Raw genomic sequence first — 11055 nt, 5'->3', positions numbered from 1 at the left:
ACCTGAACTGGAAGATCTTGTTCCTGACTGTGTTCTCATAAAGAAAAAAAAACAAAAAAAACAATCTGAGGCTGTGTACGAGATTTTGAACTACTCTCTAATAGACACTTTCTCTGCAGAACACCTGTGAGCACACACATGCACATTACCTGAATGTACACATTCAAGCATAATACATTTGCATTCAGCCAGGCATGTTATGCACTGTATCTGCACATATATGTTATCACAAGTGGGTAATTAATTGTACTCCACCTCCTTAGTCACTGTAATTAATTATAGACACACGCTTCTGTGTCTTTTTCAGCTCATACTAACTACTGCAGCTGTTGTTGTTATCATCTGGATTGTTGATTGGCCAACAGTTGTTTTTTTATGTTTTCTAACTCATGGCAGCAATGTAGTCCCTGCAGGCAAGACAGGACACTCTTTATGCAAAGACATTTTTAATGTGTGCACACACTGTGGAAGTCTACTAAGTGAAGTACAGTTTTATGTAGTTGTATTTTCCTCAGCGAGAGTCAGGGCTGGTTTTGTCAGTATATTTGCATAATTGAACTCTGTAGAGTTTTGGTAGGTTTTAGCCAAAACAATTAAAGGTTAAATAAAACAGCAGCAGTAGATGAATGTCAGAATGTCTGTGTTATGTTTTAATCCAGAAAGAATGGCAGACTCGTAAAAGACAGAAGTTAGCCCCATAAAGCTAGTAGTTAATAAACTTACACTGTAAAACAGACACCCATCACCACATATACTTGCAGTAAAGATTAGTAACAAGACAGGAAAAGCAATGGGTAATGAATCAGAAATAAATATTAAAGGTACTATTATTACACATTTTCTTTTTAGAGTCTAATTTGCTGTAGTTTAATATTATAATATTGTAATTACACCCCTCCCCCCAACTGTCTGATCATGATAACCAATCACATTCTGAGCTTTTCCTCATTCCTAACGCAATAGTAACACCTCACCTTCACAGTCCAACAAAATCCTGCAGAGGTGAGGAAGAGGTGCTGTGGCATAACTGATTAACATGTCAGGGATGCATTACCCAGCGGCAGCTATTCATTAAGTTGTAAAAATCAAATGGCCTGTAAATAGAAAAATATTGTTCATATGGCTGCAACTGCAACCACTCTGACTTAAAGCGCTACATAAATTCAGTGTATTTACCATTTACATATGTAATAAATTATAATATGTAGAGTAGTGCACCATTAGTCATAAAATTCTACACCTTCATGTATCAGGTCTATTAATGCGTGTATGATAGACTTTAGGCACAACTGATAAAACATTCGAAAATTGTGTATAGAAGCACATTTGAGGATTTTTATTGCATTTTCAACTACACTTTCTAGCCTTTCTGACACAAAGAATGTTTGTATAACAGCATATTGTGATCAACGTTTTACATCTTTGCCTACATCTGTTTGCCCTGAAATTGAGAACCAACCAAAAGACAGCATTTATGAACGTCTGTGAAATTTAATTGGCTTTTCAAGAATGTATAATTACAGCACAGCTGTAGAAAAAGGCCTGCCTCACCACACAGTTTAAAGTTTATGTTTTTGGAAGAAAAAAACTGAGTGGCAGTCAGCACTCACGACAGGTCTGCACAGGGCTCTGCTCAGGACACGTAGACCTCACTACTATACAGCATGCTCTTATGCTCTTAATGTAAACCACAACTTTAATCCAGCGTGCCTGAAACCGGAAACATGTCATTTACATCCCGAGAAGGTTTCTTTGAGCATCATGTATAGCACTAAACCTTGCATACTTGTTGTGTTTAGATGATTAAGTCCTGTATGCTGAGATTTTACAGCATGAAAGCATTTTAACATATATGCTGTAAAAGCAGGTTATCCAGTGTATGAGGGCAAAATACACACAGCTGTGGCTTTGAGGTTGTCAAGAGTGAAATATTATGAACAATGTTATAAACAGGAAAACATAGCAACTAATAATACAGTATGTTATACATACAGGATTACTAGCATTTAAAAGAAACATCTATGATTGGCATGTACATGCACAGAATATGCTGTTTAGAATGAAGACAGCGTTCGCTAATGTTACAGTTTCCTGTTTGACATGGCATTCAATCGAATGTTCATAGATGACTTATTCATAGATACAGTGCATTCGTAATGTTTTCAGTCCCCCTTCAATTTTTTTCATGTTGCAGCCTGATACTACAGTTGTTTAGTCTTTTTTTTTTCATTAATATACACTCAGTACCCTATGGAGACAAAGTGAAAACAGAATTTTAGAAATGTTTGCAAATGAATGAAAAAGGAAAAATGGAAACATTACGTTGGCCTAAGTATTCAGACCATTTGCGACAACACTTAACAATTAGCTCAGGTGCCTCCTATTTGTTATTGTTAGTGAGATGTTTTTACACCGTGACTGGAGCCGACTTGTGGTACATGAAATCGATTGGACATGATTTGCAAAGGCACACACCTCTCTACAGAAGGCCTCACAGCTGACAATACATACTGTATTAGAACAAAATCCATGAGGTCAAAGCCACTGCCTTTAGAGTTCAGAAACAGGAACATTGCAAGGCAAAAATCTGGGGAAACCTGCAAAAAACTTTCTGCTGCACTGCAGGTTCCCAAGAGTATAGTGTCCACCATAATTCTCAAATGGAAGAAGGTTGGCACAACCAGGACTCTTCCAAGAACTGGTCACCCAGGCAAACTGAGCAATCAGGGGAGAATGGACTTAGTAAGAGTGGTGACCAGGAACCGGATGTTCACTCTGAGCTCCAGAGATCCTGTGTAGAGATGGGACAAAGTTAAAGAAAGATCCCTGCAGCCCTCCACAGATCTCTGCTTTTTGGCCCGAGTGGATACAAAGACACCTCTCCTCAGTGCAAAACAGAAGGACTCTCAGGTTGTGAGCAACAAGATTATCTGGTCTGATAAGAACAAGACTGAACTGTTTGGCCTCAATTCTAAACAATGTATCTGGAGGAAGGCACTGCTCACCACCTATGAAATGCCATCCCTACAGTGAAGCATGATGGTGGCAGCATCATGCTGTTGGGGCTGTTTCTCAACAGCAGAGACTGGGACAGTGGTCAGGCTTGAGGCAAAGCTGAATTGAGTAAAATGCAGAGATGTCCTCGATGAAAACCTTAAATAGTGCAAACCCTGCTCTGGAACTAATCTTTGGTTCTTGCTGTATTATGTCTTGTCATGTCATCAGGGACAAAAAGATATACAGTATGTGTGATGTCTGAAAACAAAAGCTATTCTTCAAGGAAATGATTGACCATTTAAATGTTTAGTTATAAAAGTCACACTGTACAGAAATGACCTCAAATCATCCCAGTTAATTAAAAAACAACCAAACACTGGAACTGTAAATCTTTACACACACAATTCATAAGTGGCATTATTACACTCACTAGAAAAAAGAAACTGACTAGTAATGTCATGTTCTTTTTAGCAGGAGTACAAATATTGTAAAGCAGGTTAAGAAATCAGAGGAAATTAATTTGAACCCTGTCAATCATTTAGTGATTTAGCCCTAGAGACGTCAGAGCAGCCTGGGGAGGGTAGAAGGCGGTGGCGTGGGTAATTACATGCTCTCAGCCCTTTCAGTCATATCCTCTCTGGTTCCTACAGGTATACTGTTTATGCTAAACCAGTGTGTTGCAATACCCTTTTACAACATCTCCAGTCTCTGGTGAGCAGCTGTTTCGTCAAACCAACACCAGCCATACAGTGAGTTGGGGCGTACATGTAAAAATGCTACAAGGAGAACATTTTTTTTCCCCCTAAGAGGTGCTACATGTGGGGGTTTATCTGTTTGTTTAGGTGGGACAAGAGAGATGTCAATCTCTGTCCCAGTGGCAAAACCATTTTACAAAAGTTAACAAAGTTAAAATAGCAAATAATTGACTGAACAATCAAGTCATGCTGAGCATGCTAGCTGTCATACAGTTGGAATTACTTTACTTTACAAGATTTACAAGTAGATGCTTACAGTACAGCCTTTTGCAGTATTTTATGCTGTATAAAAAAAACAAAACTAATAAAACACACATATAGCTTTATAGTACCTGTTAAATCACAAGATACACTTCTTAACTAGTTCACCCATCAGTTTTGCTTCCTCAAAAGCTCCACATAATAATAAGATGTATATATATTCATATTAGTAAAGTCAATTTTTGCATGATTTCTACCCCTTGAGGTAAATGTAGAACCGTGCTGCTGTGTACTTCATACTGGATTCTCTTTTCGCCTCAGGAGAACCATCCAAGCTTAAGTGATCCACAGCAAAATGATGATGGAGACCATAAAGCATCAAGCACCTCCTCTTACATTTAAATAGAGTTCAGATGCCCAGACAATATAAAATCCTGAAAAAGCCCATTTGTGTATCCATTATGGGACTTTTTTGTACATCAAGGTCTTTTATCTCCATCTGACCTTTAGCTACAGTATACAGTGGAGCAGTTGGCCTCCAGTGTCTTGTTTAATAAAGTGTATATTAGCTCAAGACAATCCGGATCTTCATGAGGTGTAACCAGTCAAACTCCTGCAAAAGTCTCAACCGTGCTCATTTTCAGGCTTTCAATATGCTCTGATCATCATTTTTCATCTCTTCCGAGGGAGGCTGACTGTTGCCCGTATCCTGAGTAGAGCTAAGCGGCCTGGTGTTGGCCTTCGACGACCGCTGCCGTCGCGTGCCATTGCCAATGCAACGCAAGAGGTTCTTGATGGTTGTCCACATTTCCTCGTCCTTGTAGGAATAGATGCAGGGGTTCATGACAGAGTTAAGAACAGCCAGGAGCAGTAGCCAGCGTTTTGATTTTATGACCATACAGCTCTTACAGTTGAGGCCATCAAGCAGAAGAACAACCAGGCCGGGGGTCCAGCAGAACACAAAGGCCCCTACAGGGAGACAATATACTATGTTACACATGATTTGGCCTGTGTAACTTTTTTTTAATGTGGATCACTTTGTGTATATCTGAATCAGTGTAAGAAAATTACCAAATTGCTCAAAAGCTCACTTTAATTCAACACTGTCTTTACAATTTGTAGTAGGTCATTGGGATATAACTTTGCTCACACATTACAGCCTCTTATAGAATATATGGCGGGTGTAGCTTAAAAAATACACTTTACATTGGTAAAGGATAAAAAGAACTGTCTATAGGGGACTGTTGCTCACAACTTGCAAACCCCAGCACATTTATTCATTGCTGATATGTGGATATGAACTGTTCAGTCTAGAAAATGTCACAAACTGTGAAAAAGGTGGATCAGAATTTCAAAACTGAGATGAGTAATAAAAAAGCATCAAAATGTATAAACTAATCAAAGCTAAAGTAACAATCTCATACACAGAATGTTTGAGATTGTTACTTTTTCAGCAGTCATACAATTCTGATGCCACAACAAGCAATCAGACTTGCTGAGAAACACAATGGTACTACTGTGTTGAATTCTTAACTATGTGTGTTTGGTAAATAAAACTGTTGGTCACAGGGCCACTGAAGCAGCCGATTAGCTGTCTGGCCACAAACCAGAGTAACTAAGACATTTCTGGAAATGAAAGTGGCAAGCAGCAACTTGTTTGCACCACAGGCAACTGCAGCTTCAACCTGCAGGACAGAAACAAGCACAGTTTGCTGTCTTTCTTTGTCTCTCACACATACACAAGCATAGGGACATGTAGACACAGTGGGTCTGAAAGTAGTCTCGTTATCAGCTTTGATGTTTTTCACTGTTTTTAGGTGTGAAATTCAAAATGATTTTAAATTTCTTCTGTCATGAATCTCTATTTTTAACGCTCATTCTTTTCCTGCTTGTCTTTTTTCTTTTTCTTTGACGTCGAAAACAACAGAATAGAAATTAAAGTCTGAATCCGCCTGTGACAGTTTGTTGCATCACTTCAAAAGCATAAAAAACGATACTTGTATGTTTGCCAAGATAGTGCCACAAAGTGTGAAGCAAAAACGTAAGCAAGAGAACGCAAGAGAAAAGAATTGTTTATTTGTTTGTTAGACATTAGGGTAATACTGAATACCTGATTAAAGGTTGGATTTCTGCATACAGTACAAATGAGTTTACTTCGTTACATCTTAATTTTTCCTTTAGCTCCGGCAGTGCACAGTGACTATGTCATCATCACTTTAATCTGGTTCGTATCATTAAAGCATGTTTGGGTACTGGTTCAAACATTTCTGAACTGGTTTTTCCTGTTGCCGTTTCTGCTTAAGCAGACTGTTTCTCTTCTGAAACAGGAGTCTTTTTCATGACTGATATACCTTGATCCTATATACATGTGTCTGAAGCCCCTTCCCTTCCTACTTCTCTCAAGAACTATCATTTTCCTTACACCACCTAATATAAGACTATCTCAGAGCTCAGGTTCTTTTTTTGCATTTTACCCCAAAGTCCCAGCAATTTTTTACAAGGGGTGTAAGGGCACCTTTGGATGTGTTTTAGTGTGCTTGGAATAGAAACTAGTTTCTGATATGTTTTTCCTTGCTCGAAAATACATCCTCTCACTCAGTGTTTCAGATGTCCACATCATAAGAAACTTAAAAATTAAGGAGAACTACAATGAAAGCAATTGTGTCCTCAAGCACAGGTTCCTCTTTTTTTTCTGGGATGGTGGGAAAGAGGCGATTCTCCATGAAGGCCAGTGTGGTGTGGTGTGGATGGTAAGCCACACAGGCTGAAAAGAAGTGTCCATTAGGGGACAGATAATTACACAGGACCGAACACAGTGTTTGAGTGTGCAGAGCCAAATAGTTCCTACACAACATACAGTCGAATACTGAGCCAAGTGTCCAAGAAGAACAAGATATTATCTTGCATAACAACTGTTATCACAACTGTGTCATACATGTTCTCATCTTCATCTACTATATGAAGAATATCTGTAGTTAAAATAGTTAAAATGTCCTGCAGCATAATCTGGAATGTCTCAGTATGACAGTGTGCGAACCTTCTAATACATGCCCCATACCTGCAAGTGAATATGCATTTAAGAACATACTTTGGTGCTGTCCTAAAGTTTATTACTTAAAGAAAAGTAGTGGGAAGGGAACGGTTTGGGTTCTGTGCTATTGTTGAGAGGTATCCTGTTGCAGCACCTGAACAAAGAGGGGCAGGCCGTGATATAGGGCCACCTCATCTACAATGACACACACAAGATGAAATGGAAGCTTTGGTGTTTTTGTGGTTTATAATTCTGTCAAATCAAAATTAATAAGTCATTTTGAACCAATTGATGAATGAACAGACAACAAATTGCCTAGTTTATTATGTGGGAGAATTTGTAGCAAAAGGTCTCCTCTCGTGGGTGACAATTTGATCTTTTTCCTGTTTTGTGCCCTATTAAGTTAAAATATTACGGTTTTGTTAGGTTAGTGTCTTTAGACAAAACTACTATTTAAAGGTGGCTCTTAAAGCTCCGGTAACATCTCCATAAATTTGTTTGAGTCCCTTGTTAGAAAGAAATGATCAACATATTGGATATTACAAGAAGCACAATATCCAGAGAAATTAATGACACATTTTACTGACTGCTAGTTTGCCTTCAGCTAAAACACCCCCAACAGCCAAATTACAGACACGCAGTCAGGCAGTTTACTGTAAGCATGAGTGGTTGTGTTATTATGCTCAAGGTTTTCCTTCATATCAGGAAAACACTGATTACAGTCCAGTATCCAAAGCAGTGACTCAAAAAATCGCCTGGACTTTGTGACAGCCTTAAACCGTGACGAAAGATGCACAACTGTCTATACCACAGCTATTTTAACAGTATCACTGGAAATATTCTGACTCACTGTTGTATCAGCAGTGCTGCTGCACAAATAGCAATTTAATAAATGGCACCTACCCAGCACGACCATGACAGTCTTGATAAGCTTAATGGGCGTCCTCTTGCGGTTGATGGAACCGCTGGTGTGTGGTGTAAGCACTGACGTCTTCTTTTTGACATATGTGTAGATCCTCATGTAGATGGCCACCATTACCAAAAACACGACCAGGTTAGAGCCAGACCAGAAGGTCAGGTAGCTCCTGCTAAAGATTGGAGCCAGCCTGGAGCAATCGCCCAGGTTGCAGATGCAGTTCCATCCCAGGCTGGGCACGGCCCCCATGAAGATGGAGATGGCCCACACCAGCACAATGAGCAGGGTCACTCTCCTCTTAGTCAGGTTGCTATGAACTTTCCAGTTCATAACGGAGATGTAGCGCTCCAGAGCTATTACCAGCAGATTAGCCAGCGAGGCTGAGAGACTGACATCCAGCATACCTTGGCGGAAGAAGTATGCATTGACTGTCAGTTTTCGTGACACCTCACCTGTGTTAAACATGAGGTACACATAAGCTATTCCTGCAAGGAAGTCCGAGGCGGCGAGGTTGGCAAGAAGATAGTAGAATGGGTAGTGAAACCTCTTGTTGGTGATCACAGCAGCTATGACCATGGAGTTGGAGAGCAGAATGAAACAGCAGAAGAGAGAGCCCACCACCTGGGCCAGGATGAGCTGAGCTTTGTCCCATTTATCTTCAATGCCAGTGTTGTTGTAGAAGAAGCCCATGAGTTTGTCGTAATGACAGCTGTAGTTCTCCTGAGCCATTTTAGAGGCGAGTCTGTCAAATGAGAATGAGACTGTAAAAAATGCCCACAGGTCTTTTCCCCCAGTATTATTCAGTAATCAGAATTATCATTTGGAGAAAGTCTTTTAATGCTTTGAAATCATTTCAAATCTAGTTTTAGGGAATTTAGTTGATTATTCCTCAACAATACGCTAACACAATAACTTTAATAACACAATTACTTTAAAACGTCTTAACAATAAACTCTAAGGCTAAATAACGTCAGTGCCAGGAGAGATTCACTGATTTAACTCCAAAAGCTTCGAATAAAGCTTAAATCCCAGAGAGGCCCAGTGCTGAAGCTGAGTGAGACATTGGCCATAGTCTCTTACAAGGACAGCCAAGACTCCGTCAAGTAAAACGCCTAAAATCCCTAGACGTTTTTTTCAATCCAGGCAAATATGCCGCAAAACAAGATTTCGCCACAATGAAGTTACAGTTTTGTCCATGACCTGAGAAGCCTTCTTTAAATATGCAAATTACTTCACTACAACCTGTCCGACTTGGCTTTCCAACTACAGAAAGGACAGAAACATTCCCACAAGTTGCGGCTGACAACACTCTGAGAAATAAAGACTGTCCGAGGACGGAAAGAGACAGAAAGCAGGAAAAAGGAGTTACTTTGTAGAAAAACTAGGTGGGTTTACCCGTGGTAATGTCCGCGCTGCTTCAGGAGACCGAAAGTTGCGACATGTGCAACCGAGCGGAGTTAATGAACGTGCGGCTGCACATTGCCGCCGAGTTTCCCTGCAGCATTGTGCCTCCGCAGCTGTGTGCGGAGGAGGAGGAGGAAGAGGCAGCTGCACAGGGCCGAGTGAAGGCAGGAGCGCGAATCGTCCCGACTTTTTCACTTTGAGCTCGGTGACGCAGAGGGCGTGGGCCACCCGCTCTCACGGTCACTGGAAATGCTGTCATTAATCAATGACTTGCTGATCATTTACAAGCTGAGGAGAGCAGTGTTTGAATTGCCAGGTTGTGTAAATACCTTCTCCAGCACCACACTTCTTCTTAAATCTCTTTGATTGACAACCCGCGCAGCTTTGGGAAAGAAGGTCTGTGAGGCACTGGACTGTTGAAAAACGTGATGCTAAGAGCAGGATATGGCCCTACTAATTAGGTTTTCCCAGTGGTTCAAATCGATTATTACTGCATTACTACAAACAGGCCTACCTACCTGGTTCCTAGTTCAATATCCTGGAGCAGCAGAATTGATTCTGGATGGGATAAACAGCCACTGTGCTGCCCCTGAGCAAGGCTATAGTGCATTTAAAAATACAGGCTACAGATTTTTCAGTTGTGCGTATAAGCACATTTTGCTGGTGTGTGTAAAAGCTTTACAGTAGTTTGTATGACAGCATTTCATTTGTGTATGAGAAAGCATTTTACTTTCAATTAGTATTTGAATGCTAATTGAAGTTTAATTTCATGTTTGTCTGTGAGGATAATTCCAAATGTCCTATGAGGCACCCCATAGATTTTATTTTAATTCATACTTTCATGAAAGAATCTTGTCTACCACTTTCCTGGTAATATAGCATCTTTACATTGTTGTACTGGCACTTTGACAACAGTAACTCACGTGTGTACTTCCTCCATCTTAGAAAAATAATTAAAATGTTACATGTCCCATTACAGCTGGATTCTTAGCTGCACATCTGATCACATGAAAATTTATATTGCTTACTTGTTTTCAACAAATATGATTGCTTTGGTTGCTGAAAAGTAACACTGGTGTTTCTTGTCCAAAACCACACAGACACATTTAAAAGGAAATCCTTAAAGTAAATATCCTCCTGTTTTTTGTGAAAAGGATTTATTTTTGTCTTCATTTTTACTTGAATTTGAGTCTCACTTTGATCGAACTGTGGTCTGATATGGCTAATATAAGGCCAGAAAACAAAGCGAACACTCACAATGGCATATCAGATCCTTAACAGGTGTCATATAACCTAAGGTATTTTGCAAAATCCAGTCTGAAATCTGTTAAGAGCTCTTATGAATTACATTACAATTAGGTGGTGCTCTGGACTTTCTCACAGATAAACCCTAACGGCATGAGAGACTGAAGAGTTTAAGGAAACATGTTTCTTTGATTTTATCAGGTTAAAAGCAATCACATTGCATGAGAGGTCATGCTTCAGCTTGTCTTAACATCTTAACTTGCTGGCACATTTAAGGATCTTTGTGACTCAGTGTATTCCTGGTATAGTCATTCCAAAGTCCCATTTCTCAATCTTAAACCTGCTGTGAATTGTTGTAAATATAATATATAATAATTAATATAATATAATAATATAAGTTAGGACTGTAAATAAGTGAAAGTTCAATGTGTGCAGGTAGCTTAAAAAGTACAAATACCTAGCAAAGAATGATGCCGCAGCGATTGTGTTTGCAGCATTAGTCAAGT

At 39.6% G+C, this 11055-nt stretch overlaps 1 protein-coding gene across 4 annotated transcripts; it reads right to left on the bottom strand.

Annotated features, from left to right (window-relative positions):
- Positions 1–623: 623 nt before the first annotated feature.
- Positions 624–10011, bottom strand: lpar3 (lysophosphatidic acid receptor 3). 4 transcript variants are annotated; one of them, XM_067513870.1, is made up of 3 exons: positions 9270–10011; positions 7888–8642; positions 624–4922 (listed from the first exon to the last, which is right to left on the bottom strand). In XM_067513870.1, exons 2-3 carry the CDS (start codon positions 8627–8629, stop codon positions 4594–4596), a joined length of 1071 nt encoding a protein of 356 aa, XP_067369971.1. In that variant the 5' UTR covers positions 8630–8642; positions 9270–10011; the 3' UTR covers positions 624–4593. The 4 variants fall into 4 exon arrangements, with proteins under 4 accessions (XP_067369971.1, XP_067369970.1, XP_067369973.1 ...); XM_067513869.1 differs by having other exon boundaries at positions 9296–9851; XM_067513872.1 differs by lacking the exon at positions 9270–10011 and adding an exon at positions 9143–9218.
- Between the last annotated feature and the right edge of the window lie 1044 nt (positions 10012–11055).

This window comes from Channa argus, chromosome 8 (genome assembly GCF_033026475.1).
Source record: "Channa argus isolate prfri chromosome 8, Channa argus male v1.0, whole genome shotgun sequence".
NCBI classification, from domain to species: Eukaryota; Metazoa; Chordata; class Actinopteri; order Anabantiformes; family Channidae; genus Channa; species Channa argus.
Note: the sequence above shows the minus strand (reverse complement) of the source record. Positions and strands in the feature narration are given on the sequence as shown.